At 37.3% G+C, this 16255-nt stretch overlaps 1 protein-coding gene across 1 annotated transcript in view; it reads right to left on the bottom strand.

Moving 5' to 3' along the window:
- The window catches only part of PTPRM (protein tyrosine phosphatase, receptor type M), a 705638-nt gene that overhangs the window by 442792 nt on the left and 246591 nt on the right, over nucleotides 1-16255 (bottom strand). Inside the window, exon 3 of the mRNA XM_006920073.3 lies at nucleotides 4661-4932. Within this exon, the coding sequence (XP_006920135.2) occupies nucleotides 4661-4932 (272 nt within the window). The remainder of the gene's footprint in view (nucleotides 1-4660; nucleotides 4933-16255) is intronic.

Below are 16255 nucleotides of genomic sequence, written 5' to 3'. Positions count from 1 at the left end.
TGTGTTTATCAAAAGCACACAGGATAGTTATGACTAGATTTATTAAGGATGTCCCCAAATCCAACAATTGCAAAACAGAGTCTAACCCAGATGAAAAACATTTCAGTATTTTGCAGCCAAAACTGAGGGAGAAATAGATATTTTTGACAAAAGTACAGGAGGGTGAGGGACCAGACAGATGCAAGGAGCCCAGCACAGCAATGCCCACCCGTGTTCCAAGAACACTTGCTCCCCATGATGTAGCTGGAGTCCAGATAAGGCTGATACTACGGACCCTCAGGAAATCGCACCTCATGCTTTTGCATGACAGCGGTTCTGGACCACTGTGGTGGAAAGGAACTTGGTTCACCTCCTCTCATCCAATGTTTCACTAAAGGATTTGTTCCTGAAACTTTCATTAAACACTTTTTACCATTTCACAAAACACATTTAAGGAATGACATAGCAAGGAGAAAGCACTCAACTATTAGCTAATTCCCTTTTTACTGTCTTTTACAAATCTTAATCTCAATAAACTACCACCATTTGAGAGGCTAGCCCATTGCAAATGCACTTTTCCTTTCATCTTAATGCCATCCACAGTCTTATATCTTGTCCTATAATTAAGGAAGTGAGTTCCAGTAAGTTTATATCAGTTGCCTGAGCTTATAAGTAAAGAGGGCTGATATGCAAATTTTCAATTCCATCTGATCCAAAACATATATTCTTTTACTACACTACGATGCTGTCCATTTTCAAACTATTTAATTCCTTCAAAAGAGTTAATCATTGATTTTAATTCATTATATCAAAACTACTTAATAAAGTGCAAAAGTGTCTTATAGAAATAAGGTACTGTATAATATAAATCATTTTGATATACTAGTATGTTAAGTGTCTGTTTACATTAATTTTTAGATCTTGATAATTTATCTTGCAGCCCAAATACTAATGTAGAGGTGATGTCTGGGAGAAGCTGAATCCCTGTGCACTGACAGGGGTTCTCTCAAGGGTACTGCCTCCTTTAGCAGTCTTAGCCTCAGCTTTGGGCTCCAGACAGCCTATCTGTATCCTAAGAATGCATCAGTTGGATATTGACTTTCATAAAAGAAAATGTCACACACATTCATGCACATGTGACACCAGAAAAATATTTTTTATATTTTGCAATTAGAAATGCAATGGTCACTTAAAGTAGACTCACATCCCGAGACTAGTGCAGAGTTCCTTAGAGAAAAGTTTATATGGGAAATTAACTTAAAAGCAGAAGTTCATGCATGTTCACATTTTTAAGAGCATCAGTATGTGACAGCCCACCTCCTCAGTAAGGGTATGCCAGCCGCATAGGCTGAAGACCTCAGTCTGCAGCAGGAAATCCCCTGCCCCAGCCAGTGCTGCCTGAACACAGACAACTTATTTTTCTGGCTTTATTTTCTGATCGCCTCACATTGGGCTGACATGTTGGGCCAGGGCTGGAAACAGGATTTGGTAGGTGTTTTCCTTCTTCTTCATCCCTGTTAATACAGCTTATCTTTCTCATCCCAACTGGGAAACATCATTCACATCTTATGTGGTGATTTTAAGGCCTAACCCTCAGTGTTTTTAAGTTTCCTGTTGACACCTCTCTTGTATCATCTACAGAGTGTCAGTTACCTAAGAGCTTACGTTAACTATTTGGGTAATGACTTCAGTATGTTTACTACCCAGCAGATAAAGGGAAAATGGGAGGGAAGTACTACTTTAACTTTGCCTTTAAAACTTTCAAGGCTGATGCTTGGTTGGAGTGCTCATGAAACAAATGAACAGCTGCATTTTTGGTGGATCCAAACCCTTTACAAATGTTGGTCACCAGGTTCTTAAACATTTAGCAACACTATATTAAAGACTTTCTACAAGCCCACCTTTAAATTCAAAGTATGAAGCTATTCCTAATGAATCACCCTGTGAACCAAAAAGCTAGAATAAGACTTAAGTTCCAGTTCAATATGGTAAATCATGTACTGCTTAGTAATGTGAGAGAAGTCACAGAGGGAAATGTGAGGGCTTAGGGGCTGGGGTCAGAGGTTCACAATTGGGAAGGCTGAATATTTTATTCAAAAGAAATCAATTAAGGAAGGATTAATTGAAAACAACAATGTTCTAGTATACAGGACTACCCTTCTTTCAATATAGTTTGATAATTCCTTTTGAAAGGCTGATCTCCTAAGACTTTATAAATTAAATCATTCCTTTAATTTTGACAGTCTGGGCTAGGTGTGCCAAAGGCTGCTAATGAACTAAATTAAATGTTGTGTTCCCCCTTCCAAATTTATATGTTGAAGCCCTAGCCCGCAAAGTTTTGATATTTGGAGATGGAGGCTTAGGGAGATAATTAGGTGTACATGAGGTCATGAAGATGGAGCCCCCATAATGATATTATTGTCCTTATAAGAAGGCTCGCACTCACTCGCGCTCTCTCTCTCTCTCTCTCATTCTCTGCATGTGAAGAAAGACCATATAGCACAAAAGAGAAGATGAGCAAGCAGCTATCTATAAGCTAGAAAGAGGGTTCTCATCGAAAAGAAAGAGAAAAAATCAGGACACATGTGAGCAGGACATACCTTCTGATCTTATCTAGAAGTCGTCTTACTGGCCTCTATCTAGCGGATGCCTGGAGACTAAGAATAAGTCTAGTGCAGGCTCCAGAGGGGCAGTGGGAACATCACAGACCCAGACCTTCTCTACTTTGGAAAGTCTCCTCCAAGAGTAGTTTCTAAAAACATTCAGGCTCTTAGCCTAATCTACTCGATAAAAGTCTTTTGAAGTGTAGCTTAGCCAAACCCATTTTCCCTGCTTCCATTTTAATCCTATGAAAGACTAAGCTTGCTCCAAAGGTCATATTTTTGAATTATATCACTGATAGACCATACATTTATAAAAAAAGAAGGTTATTATTAAATAGAATATTTTCACTCCAAAAGAAAAATTAGTTTTTACTCTTTGACGTTTTATAAGTAAAAATAGTATGTGTATATGGGGGAAAATTTAGAATATAGCATATGGCAAAAAGAAAAAAATCAAATCACTAGCTGGAAAGATACCATACACACATACATTCATAAATATACATATATATTTAATTTAAACAATGAGATTTAATATATAGCTTTAGACAGTTTTTTTCCACTTAACAACATAAACTCAAATTCATCATTAAATGGTTCTCCATGGTATTATTCTTAATGGTTACAAAAATTATTTTTATATGATGTAGCACAAATTAACTAATCCCCTATTGTTAGAAATAATACTGTTCTTGATTATTCATTATTATAAATAAACTGCTATGAATATCCTTGTAATTAATTATTTACAACCACGCTTCATGATTTCCTTAGGATGAATTCCTAACAGTAGATTGCTAAATTTAGACATATCTAAATTTTTAACACCTTTAAAATGTACTGCCAAAGTGTACTCTAAATAAAGATTTTAACAATGTAAATGTGAACTAACAGAGCTTTCACTACCCCTTCATTTCCATTCAAGGAACATTTATCACTTATTAAATACTAGAAACTGTTACAGGTACAAGGTTACAAAGATAAATAAAGCAGGAAATTCGCAGCCTATTTATTCCTATTATCAAATCCAGGGGTAGAGGAATTGATGCATCTTTTTTAATAAACATCAAATCTGCAGAATGGATTCCTGGGTGCTGTTCATGCCATTCAGACGACAAACAGCTCTTGAGAAGACTCACCTTTCCCTAACCTGAGCCTAGCTGAGCCCCTCAATTAAACATGAGCAATGATCCTGGATACACATTCCAGTTGGCTCCTGAAGGAGCCAAAGGCATTAAGAAAGAGGAAGCAAAATATTGCAGTCCTCTTAATGTATCCTCTTGAAAATGAGTATTCTTGATATCAAGTTCTTTTTAAAAGTGCTTAGGACAAAAGGAAAAGAGCACCAAATGCCATTGTCCCTCATCTCCCACCTTTGACCCCAAGTCAGGATGCTCTAGTGGTACAGGAACTCTCCAACTCTCCGACAATCAGGATGTGACATCAGGACTGCTTTTGTACCACTTCTTAACTGCTCCTGGGCCTCCACCCTTGTTACTTTAAATGACAACTCAACAGGGGCCATGTGGGTCTCAAGAGAACATCTATAATAAGAGCAGCCATGACAGCAGCCCCTGAATAATGAGGATGCAGCCTACACATGGTATTTTCTTCCCATTGCTTTTAGGAGTGGGAGCATAGATCTGCACCTCATTAGCTGATCTCCATGAGGGCTCATTTCTTAATGACTCATTTACTCCTGAGGTCCACTCATGGGAAAAGGGGCTTCTTCTTTTAGAATCAAATGCTATGTCTCCCTGAATCAAATATGGCTTACTTAATACAGAAAGTAAAATACCCTTGCAGATAGCACTTCCTGCCCTGCTGCAGGTTACTGCTTTGAATTTCTTAAACCAATATATACATAAACAAGTTCAAATCATGTTTTTTACTCCTTTCTCAACTTAAGTTATAAACAAAGCCTGAATACACTCCCTATTAAATAGCAAAAGCTTTCCTTACATTGGTATAAAAAATACCAACACTTTTTATACATTCTCTGGTTATACTGATATAAAAACTATATTTTTAGAAGGTAGAAGATGCATCAAAACATGAAATGAAAACAAAAAGCATACCTGATAAAAGTTAGGCCAAAAAGTACTAATGGCCAGTTCTGCCCTGTTCCAGGTACGTGTCGGGTCTCCAGTTATATTCCAGATAGGATTCCCCAAAGGCCCGTTATTGACCTTCACATAGACATTGAGTAACCCGGGAGCAGAATTACTCTTGCTGGATACAAAATAATGAAAGTCAATGCAGTGGGTGTCATTTTCCTTAAGCTGAGGTAAGAGGAGGTGGGCTCTCTGCCCCTCAGGTCTCCCAGAGGTGTTCACCAACATGAAAGAGCCTGTGAAAAAGAAATCAGATGAGAGTCACAACCCGAAACATAACTTTCCAGTCATTTCTGAAATGTAACTATCATTCACCTGGGCAGATCCTGCAATTCCACAAATACTCAGGCTTTGAAAATCCATCTCTTTCATGCCTTTACGTCCCGAAGTATTCTCAAGATAAGTAAATGGACAATTCTCTTGGCATCATTGCAATTAGTCTCCTAAGTAATATGCAGACGTGCACTGATCAATCTGGTAGTCACTAGCCGCATGTGGCTATTTAAACTAAAATTAATTAAAGTTCCATAACATTAAAAGTTTAGTTCCTCAGTCACGCAGTTGCATTTCAAGTACTCGATAGTCACATGTGGCTAGTTGCTACCATATTGGACAACACAAATACTGACACCTTCCCTCACTTCAGAAAGCTCTACTGGACAACACTATGTTTTAATAATATCACCATCTGGAAATCACGACCACTGTAAGTTCTCGTATAACCTATAGAAAGATAATAGATTGGTCTACTTAGAAAATTTTATTGGCCCTATGATGCTCCCCGTTGTCAGTGTAATCTGATTCTTGCAGTTCAGCACCATCATCCCTCTCCCATTGCTGTGACAACTGGCTTTGTGGCAGTGGGGCTGTTTTCATGACAGGGGTTATGTCTGAGCATTCTGATGCAATCATTGTGCCAACTGGAGGATGGCTATTCTCAGAAGTTCTTATGAGCTTTTTTGTATCTTTACAGCTATGGCACTAATTCATCTATGAGTGCTGCAGAGTTTCCAGACGGATTCAAGCTTGTCAGATACCCTGGAATCAACTGTATCACTTGGGTCCTCCCTATATCTAAGATCAACAGAAATGGCAATAGAATAATTATATAAATTTTATTTATCGCATAAAGAAAGATAAAAGCAAAATGTTCTAAAATGAAAAGGAAAATATATCTTTAGCAGAGAAAAAAAATGTATTCAAACTCTGAGGAGGAAGTACACTTAAATCTGAAATATGAAGATGAAAAATAAAATACTACTCAGGTGTGATTGTGAGGCAGGACAGGTAGTGCAGCGACACTCCCTCCCCCTACAGGATATAGTTCCAGAAATTTTTCTTTTCTTTAGAACTCCCCATGTTTTAGTCCCGGCAAGAAGGAATAAGCCAAAACTGGCCTTTTCCTGCCTAAACACCACCTTTGGCTAGGGCATGACCTTTGGCTAATTATAATATCATTAAAATATCATTTGCATCGCAAATATTACAGCTCTCATCATGCACCTGATGCCACGAAAGTTCTGGAAACACCATATGAGGAAGAAAAAGCAGGAAACTGAGCCCCCTGCTTACTGGGATGAGACAACAAGGCTAAATCGGAACCACATTTTCCCAGGTTCTGCCTCCAGGGATTACAAAAAGTTTATAATCAGCCATTTTGCTGTGACTCTCCTGCTCTCCTGTCTCCGTCCTCTCTCTCCTTTCTCTCTCTCTCTGTAGGAAGACCACATTCCCTCTATCTCGAGTGTACTTGCGTTTAATAAACGTTGTACTTTCCTGCTTACTATTCATCATGCCTTTGAATTCTTTCTCACAGAGTAAGACAAGAACCTGGTAACAGGAGAGCTGAGCTTTCCAGCAACAGATGGACTCATGATTTCTACTGACTGAGACTACTGAGTATTCCTTTTAAAACTCCCCTCATTGTGAACCATATTTCCAAGGAGATGTGTGTTTGTATATTTGTAGGTATATATATTTTAATATACACCATATACATCTGTAAACATACATACAAACACTAGAAAAAGTGTAGAATTTTTATCATGTCTAAAACAGCAAAATGAGAAGACAACTTTTCCCAGAGAATTATTATGAGGGCTAAATAAAATAATAATAATAAATGTAGATATATCTTTTATAAATTAATAGGCTATTGTTAAGGGATCAGTATTATAAAATGTTTGCGTGTGGCTGTTACTCTCATACGTCCCTATATAAGGTGAGCTAGTGTTAATGCCATTTAACATAAATAGGAATTGAGTCACGGAAAGATAAGGAAGCAGCTTATCCAGGTTTTAGGATGAGTTAGTGGCAAAACCAGAACTTTGGGCATCTGAGTTTCCCACCCATTATTCATCCTGTCTCACTTCAGTAACCCCATGTTTCTTCATGTGCCATTTGAGCATTATGAAGAAAACAAACCCTTTCAGAAAAGGGAAGGAAAATTATAGTAGCTATTTGAAAATGGAGCAATTTTTCAAGAGATGAATGTTATGTACCTGAAAATATGAAAGCCAAGCCACAAGGAAAGGGTTATCCACGGAACATATATTCCAGTAATAAGAAAGAACTGTAAATGTGACTTAAGAAAGAGTTGCGGACAGGGAAAGGGAACAAGTGGCAAGAGAATGTCATTGAAATAATTTGGGTTCGCTATATTCTACAAAATGTAAAACTTTAAAATTAAAATTTCTTTTAAAAAACCGAATAATAGATTTCATATTTTTTTACAAAGCTATTATGATCTTGGACCTTATTCAAACAGGATTTCCTTGAGTTACTGACATTAAAAGAAAAAAAAAAAAAAATCTTCAAAATACACAAGATTGACCAGCCTGATCACAAATCTAAAAGTAGGCTTTTGGTATTTATAACATGAGTTAAAATTGTACTTTCCCGCTCTTAGTAAGATAAAAGCAGATTTATTCTATACTCAATTGTTTGGGACTCTGTTATCTGCAACAGAGCTACAATGTATACTGAGGCCTGACCTGGCCTTGAGGCCAACTCTGAATTGCCAAAATCTTTAGTATTGCCACGCTGCCAAGAATATCATTTCTTGCAGTATTCTCATCAGTTAAACTTGGGCAGTCATGGGTGGCAAACATGACAATATGCAAAGGATGGCAAAAGGCCATATTTCTCAAATCCTGGGATGTCTTAAATACTTGGATGAAGCTGATACGGAGACTGTTTTCACAGGTTGGTATAAACTTGGTAACTTCCTACCACACTGTTCAAGAAATCAGCAGGGTTCCCTAAAATACTGTTTTCCTAGCTACACAGTCTATCCTGAAATACTCCAGTATGCTCCATTTCAGCATAAAATGCTCTATGAGGTCAAGATGACATTCTAAGTTACAAATACTCAAATGATTCTAATTTTTATACTTTCTCTTTTCCCCCCCTTTTGAGCCAGAACACAGTTCGTTTTGTTACATGGCATGCTTCTGTAATGCAGATTAGCTCAAATGGGATTAACAAATAGGGGAGTGACATCCATATAACACAGAAGTCCCTTTGGTTTATGTGTGATTTTTTGTAGAACATTAAAGCTTTAGAGTGATAGTGGCAAATTTTCTCTCAAATAAAAGGCTATGTGATGGCTTTTAAACAAAGCTAAAAATGCTGCAGAAGTATCTTCGTTTAGTGTAAGAAGTGTCAAGTTTAGTGGTTTCAAGAGTCATTCCTCTTTTACTCTGTTAAGCTGACTGGGAAACTGTGAGAACGGATGAAGAAACTGTGAAGCTTCTGCTCCCCTCTTGAGTTTAAAAAGGAGAGAAAACGGGCTGATGAAGAAGACAAACCCGAGATCATAATTTTAACTCAGCACAAAGTGGTCTGTATTAGAAGGGAATGACTGCAAGGACCTCTCTAGTGAGAAGGGGGAGGCTGAAGTCCTAGGGTACAGGGCTCAGGTTGGATTCACTGGGATTCTAAATGCCAGATGGGAGTTAATAGGGCCAGTATGTTTATTAGGGTTGTTAATGTTTTTATTGGTTCTCTGGTTACAAAGCTGCATTGGTTGTGAGTGGTCTGCCCCAACCCCATTTTTCTCACAAGATCTATTATTCAGTGTTTGATCCTGCAAAATTAGTTGGAGATGTTTCAAGTACACGTGTGTGATGTTGGTGGAAGCGCCTGCTCTATCTACCCCATCTGGGCTGCCTCCACAGCTACAGGCAAAGTTATCCCTCTTCCAAATTGTCCAGAAACCAACTGAGCATCACTCTGCTGTCCGAACACATAAAAAGGCTCTCTTTACTGAGTACCTGTACTCTCAGATGCTCCTGAGTGGTCCCCTTTTTATCTTCTTCCAGAGCCTTTCAATTGGTTTTTCTATGCAGCTCCCACAATTAATAATGAATGCAAATAAAGATGCAAAGAACAATGCTTGTCACGTAGCACAAGCTCAAAAAATGTTTGTGATTATCATTATGATTATTTTGTTTCCTCATATCTCCTAAATACATGACATCTCTAAATTTTCTGCAATTCTTTAGCATTTGTCTCTATACATTTCCACCTGTCCACTTTACAACCTTCCTGGATCTTATTCTATTTTACCTAAGTGATAATTTTTAAGTTTACTTTGTTTATGAGAGAGGAACATTAGTATTGAAGTATTACAAAGCTTAATGAATTATTTGATTCAGTTAATCCTGCCGCTACATTTAAGCTTTGGGAAGGGGAGTTTTATTTCTCTTTGTGGCCATAGAGAATTTACTTCTTGACTTCAAAGTATAGAAGATAACATTCAGCCAAAACAGTGGTGCACTATTATATTAAAGTGAGTTTATAGCAGAAAGTGTGAACATTTATGTTTAGCATAGTCTAGCAACCAAGAATCCTGGTGTAAATTCCCAGTTGTGCATAAAGTGATGGCAGGTAAGAAGAAAGGGATGCCTTTTAATTGTTTGAATTTATCACCTATCTACTATGAAAGCAAAGTCAACTCACCAGCTGGGTGTTTAAAGAATTCAAAACATTTATATTCAATTTTAGACTGCCTGTTTTGTTAAATATCCCTATATGGCTGAATGTTTAATTTTTACCTTCTACTTCAATGTTTTGACAGTGAGGAAATGAATTTTCAAAGAGTAATTGGGTCTCCCTTGATAAGTATTTCCTTACTTCAATTTTTTTTCCCCCACAAAAAACACTCCAACTGGGCAAATAAAGAAATCAGAATTCAAATTAGCATAGAAATTCTGTTTATGTTCAGATAACAAAATGTTCTTAAATCACTAGTATGGAAATAGAGAATATAACATTGCAGGCAAATGAAAAAAACCCCACGTAATGTAGTTGGTTTCAAAAGGGACAGTCTTTACATGCAGACTTTGAAGGTCTTTAAGAATAATTATTTTCATTTCTTTGAAAAGAAAAACGCTGTTATGAGAACATGCAATATTCACATTCTTGAATCTTTGGGTAAATTAAATTTACCTTAATCATATCCACTGGCAAATGCTTTTGATTAGACTATCTTCCATCATTGTTTGTGACAGCAGCAATAACTACATATAATTAGTTATTCCCTTCTACCCCATCATTAAAATTTGCATTGGTGTGGTAGAGGCTCTAGATTTGTAAAGGCTGGGGAGACTATGAATTCTCTTCCTACATTTGAGAAACTTTGTGTACACAACAGAAAAGGCAGCATTTTCTGTCATCCCACAGGAAGAATTACGTGTGTAATTAAATACTTGGGCTGACAGAGAAGCATCATTTTATGAACTTTAAAGCCATTATAAAATTTACTTTTTAAGCCTTTTAGTTTTAGTAAAAGCACACAGATCACTGGTCTTTCTCTCTCTTTGGCTGTTTTGTCTTAATTTTTTCCTCTATGACTATGCCTTCAAATTTCTGAACTTAAGATCCAATAGTTACATAAAAAGTTTACAAGTTCCATCTTTGCCGTCATATGTCATGACTCTAGTTTACACGCTTGTTTCTGTTCCTTGTGATCTATTTAGATACATCACTTATAATAATTAAGTTATCTAGAGCAGAACTTCTCAAACAATCTATGATAAAGGAGTAGTTTTTAAAATTTCTGATGCATCTCAGACCAAATTTATGCAAAACACAATAAATGTGAATTTCTAGATAAAGGAAATTAAAAGACATGCAAAATGCAAGCCTAAATATGTTATTAGATTAAATAAACATAAAATTACTCTGTCAAATTTCTATAAAAATTTCTAAAGACTAGCTCTCGATTTCTATATTGGTCGCAGACCGAAAACAATGTGTGGATCACCTCTCATCTATGGACCCCACTGAGTGGCATAGGCTTAAAGTTACAGAGTGTAGCATTCTCAGTTCCCAAATATATATATATATATTTTTTTCTTAACAGTGGAAGAGGAACACTGAGACAGATAAATTTAAAAAAAAAAAGAAATGAAAAAAATTTTTTCTGGTTTCTTAACCCAAAGATAATGGCTATAAAAACCAAGCCCTTTGGCCATGATAAAAAGTGGTAGAAGAAAAATGAAAAGGGAATATAGAAAGCAAGTAGACAAATAGAGAAGAGACAAATGTGATCTTGGTGACTAGAAAGATAGCGCTGAGATTCTGAATTCAGAAAAGAACTGGCTTCCGGGCAAGGAAGAAAGGAAAGAGAACTCAATAGGTCTGGACACATGGAATGACAGCACATCTTGGCTGTTCTTAAGGAGAAGGGGAGGATGCAGGGAAGTAAAATGTGTCACCTGGTGTTTAGGCCAGGTGCTCTGTATACTCCATCTCATTAACTCCTCCCAACAAGGAAGACTGGAAGAAACACAGAGAAAGTTAACTCACCAAAGGGGCCCACTGACAACATCTACTAGAGCTAGGGGAATTTGAATTTTTACATGCAAGATCCAAAGACAATGCTCTAAAACCAACATTTTTCAAACATTCTGATCATAATTTATAGTACCAAATAAATTGTATATTTCAGCCCAGTGTACCTGTGTGATGTTGTGTGTGCATACACACATTTAAATACATATGCACACATATTCAGAAACAAAATTTTAATGAAAAAAATATGTTACTATATATACAATGGAAAATTACTCAGCCATAAAAAAGAATGAAACCTTACCATTTGCAACAACATGGATGGACCTAGAAGGTAATATGCTAAGTGAAATAAGTCAGATAGAAAAAGACGAATACTATGTGATTTCACTTATATGTGGAATCTAAAAAACAAAATAAACAAAACAGAAAAAAGACTTATAGAAACAAGGAACAGACAGTGCCAGTTGGGAGATGGGTTAGTGGGCTGCGTGAAAAAGGTGAAAGGATTAAGGAATTCAATTTGGCACTTACAAAATAGTTACAGGGATGTAAAGTGCAGCATAGGGAATATAGTCAATAATATTATAATAAGTAGGTATAGTGCCAGGTGGGTACTAGGCCTATAGGGGGGATTACTTTGCAAATTATATAAATGTCTAACTACTATGCTATACTCCTGAAACTACTATAATAATGAATGTCAAGTGTAATTGAAAAAATTTTAAAAAATACATAAGCTAAATTCAGACTGAACAAGAGTTAACAGAATTTGTTATTACTAAAAAAAAAAAAAAAAAGTTGAAAATGTGTCCGTGTTTTACCATGTGTGTATGTGTAGTGTATTCACATTTTCTACTCTACTCTATTTCATTTTACAACATAAATAAGTAAATGGATGCTGGGCACAACTAACAAATGATTTCACAGGAGTGCTTTAAGGCCATACTGCAACTCCTCTCCAACAACCAAAACCAACAAGTGTGCTCTGCCTTCTTGGTAAGAAAGTCTTTTATTTTTAATTCATAATTTCAAACTGATATCCGCCCTTAAATATCAAAATACCAGGTTACATCCCTTCCCTTGCTCTTTCAGCCAGTACTAACAATGATCCTGAAGAATATGTCTTTTCTTGTGAAATAGGAAGATGAAGCCTGTGGAGAAATAAATGAACTCAGGGAGCAAAGCTCACAAGGAACAAAGCCTCTGCGGGCGGTGCCACTATCACTTTAAAAATACTTATTAGCACCCATTACAGCCTGAGGAAACAGCTGTCTCGATAGCCACATTCAAGTTTTACAGACCAGATGTCATGCATCCTTGCATCCTTCTTAAGCTACTGACTCTTCTATGCCCCTTTCAAAAATTTCACCCTAGTACAAACATGATATACTTATTTTGCAACCACTGGAGAATAAAACTTGAATAAAAAAATATTTTCTATTCACCCAAATGTCATATCACCCAAATCTCCTTTTCTATTTTGCCTTTTCTCTCTTGCACTTCTTGTGCATTCTCAACAATTACTGGGCAAGACCATTTGTTAGTTGCATTTATTTTTGCCAAGTTCCTAATATACTCATGAAAATACAGTATGAGGGCAAAGAAATAACACAGTCACCATATCATAGGGGAGCCCAAGCAAAACTCTGTAACCAACTGCATAAGCACTTCGCTCCGAAAGAGTCCACTTGGTGCTCTCACTGGGAAAGAAGTGAGGGGCTCATCTGACATGGGCCTTCTTCAAGCCACACCACTTAGTACCTGACACTCTGTTCTCCCTAAAGGAATTCCACATCAATCTATGTGCAATAAGTTATTAATAAGCATAGTTCATATACTTAAAATGTGCATAAAACACTTGTTTCGAGACATTAATATTAAATACTCAGAAGATATGCCATTGTCAATTTAGTGATTCACAGCAAAAATGGGTACTTTTATTATTTATTATTCTTAAAAATAACTAAGCTGACTGAAATATATTCATTTACGTTAACTACTCACTTTTAGCCATGGCAGCCCTCATCTGAGTACCCAATTATGTACTGGGCATTTTGAGAACTAAAAACAATAAAACTTGGACCGATTCCTTCAGCAAAAACCTCACAAATTAGGTGTATATAATATTTTAAATATTCTGTATTTAGCACAGATAGGAAAAAAAATCACAAAATTATCAAATCAGATCCATTAAATTTAGCACATTTACATAACTACAACCTGAAGTGCCTGTAAAATTTGTGGATTTAAAACTGTCAACTAGAAACTCTTAAAAAGAGTTTGGAGACAGTTATCATGAGAAAAAGAAGAAATGAAGAGGCTCATGGAAAATGGAAGAAACTCTGGGGGTTCCATTAGGAGAAGTAATGTGCTCTCTCCTCATAGGAAAAGTGAAGCTTTAATAAGAACAAACTCATATCACAGTGTCATCTAGACAAACTGCTTCAGTGACTTAGCTGGAAAATACTAGGTGTGTGTTTTATAATTTACAAGTAAAGAACAAACAGAGCAAAACAAACACAACCTTTTAACTATCTGATGACGCTAATGACTATATCTTAGGAAATGAGCCACAAGTACAACAATGAAGTGACAGGTAGACGGTTTAGAACGTTCTTAAAAGACTGCTTAATTTCCAATATGTCAGGCTTTTTATTGATTGACATTCTTAGAAACTAGTTCGTTTTTGTTCTAATTCTCAGAACGACACAAGCCTTCACCATATAAGTTTCCACTTATTTTTTTCCCTAAATTACTGTTGATTTAGAGATGATTTTTTTTCCACATGTACATCTGGTGATGGTCTACCAGCTAAACTATGTCTTGCTTTAAGAAGAAATAGTTAGCTTAGCTTCTATATAAAATATAAACCAAACGCAAATATTTTAATAGTACATAATTTTGATATTTTCAGCTTAGCAAAAGCATGCTAGTGGTGCTCAAAAGGAGCTAGCTAAATCAACCTCTTTCATAAAAAATAGTTCTCCAAAAAACTCCAAGGCTTCTGTTAGCATCCCTGAAGAGAAAACCAAAAATTTTACTTAAGATGTTTCATTAGCCTGGCTGGGTCAGAAGCCAGAACCACTCAGAGGTTTGCACTTCTCGATCAAAGGGCAGAAAGAAGGACTTATCAAAGTTTAACAAGGTTGGAGCATTTGAGATCTTCTTACCTGGCATATGTCGTCAGTTTGGCTTAAATAAACTCTTATGAAAATTCTCTACAGGTTTGGATGTTCCTTACATCAACAATGTCTTGGAGTAGTTGGCAGGATTCTAAAGAAGCCACACAGGACCACCATGTAGACAGGGACCTAGTGCCTGGTTCCAGCAAGGGTGCATCGTGCCCCACCAGCTCCCCACTTCACCTCAAGTGAACTGTACTAAGTCTCTCTGGGAATCCTGGGCCTCCTTGCTTTAAGGAGCAGGCCATGAATTTATTTGAGCTGTTCTTAGAAAATCCTAGAGGTGGATAAGGTTGAGATAAAACAGGGAAAGGAAAAAAATGGATTGCTGCTTTTAATTTTGGCTTTTTAATTGGATTGCTTACTGAGAGTCTGAACAAAATCTTTGCTGGATAAATGAGAGACTAAACTCTTTTTAGCTCTGAAAAAGAAAGGACACTTGCTTTCCTAACGAATAGCCGATGGGATGACAACAGTCTTCAGATCCCTGAATCTCGAGTGGCAGAAATGGGTCCTGGGAGTCATCTAGTGCGGTGACACAGCTGATTCCTGAGAAGCTGGCTGGAACCCCAGAGAGAAGGGCAGGGCACCCAGAATGGTTTTACTCTGAGAGAGGAGACTGATAGAGGGTCCTGTGCCTTGGAAAGCATCATGGTTCCGGCACTAGTGAGCTCTCGGTGGCCCTTGCTCGGGTATTCTTAGGTGACTATGAATCTTTGTGGGGTTGCCTGAAGAAAAATTTCCTCTAGGACATAAAGCAGTCCTATGGGGATATCCACTGTATTTAGCTCATCCAAAGACACGTAAAGGCTGGTTTCCCCTAGAACTTTGTTCAGACTCTACAGCAGGGGTCCCCAACCTCCTGGGCCATGGAGTGGTACCGGTCAGTGGCCTGTTAGGAACTGAATCGCACAGCAGAAGATGAGCAGAGGGCAAGTGAGGGGAAGCTTCATCTGTATTTGCAGCCACTCTCCAGCGCTAGCACCACCATCTCAACTCTACCTCAGATCATCAGGCTTTAGTATCATAGGAGCACCGGTCCCTGGTGCCAAAACAGTTGGAGAAGTGCTCTACAGAACTCAAAACTAACATGGGAAATCACGACTCTAAGGCCAACAAGCCCCATGACAGTCAGCCTCCCATTAATAATGATGGCCAAAATGACAGTTTTTTGATACATCTAAGTTAATCATTTGTGCACACAATTAGAAAAGGCTGGCTATAAAATTAGGAAGAATGAATGGAGAAAAAAAACCTATTAAAGACTGGGAACTTAAAAAGGCCTTCTCCCCTAAGCCAAAGTAAAACTATGTAAAAAGATTAAGGAGAGGGAGAGGGAGAGGGGAAGTAGGGGAGGAAAAGAGGTGGGGGGAGGGAGGGAAGGAGGGAGGGAGAATATGAGAGAGAGAAAGAGAGAGAGAGAGAGAGAGAGAGAGAGAGAGAGAGAGAGAGAGAGAGAGAGAAGCAAAATATTTAGAGAAATAGATCAACCTACTATGTCCTGTACGTATCAACCCAATTATTTGAGGTATTAAAAATCACTGTCCTTATTTTAAATGCGGGAAGGTCATTTGGA

This window comes from Pteropus alecto, unplaced genomic scaffold (genome assembly GCF_000325575.1).
Source record: "Pteropus alecto unplaced genomic scaffold, ASM32557v1 scaffold146, whole genome shotgun sequence".
In the NCBI taxonomy this organism is placed as follows: Eukaryota; Metazoa; Chordata; class Mammalia; order Chiroptera; family Pteropodidae; genus Pteropus; species Pteropus alecto.
The sequence above is the reverse complement of the archived record's forward strand: the minus strand, read 5'-3'. Positions and strand labels throughout refer to the sequence as shown.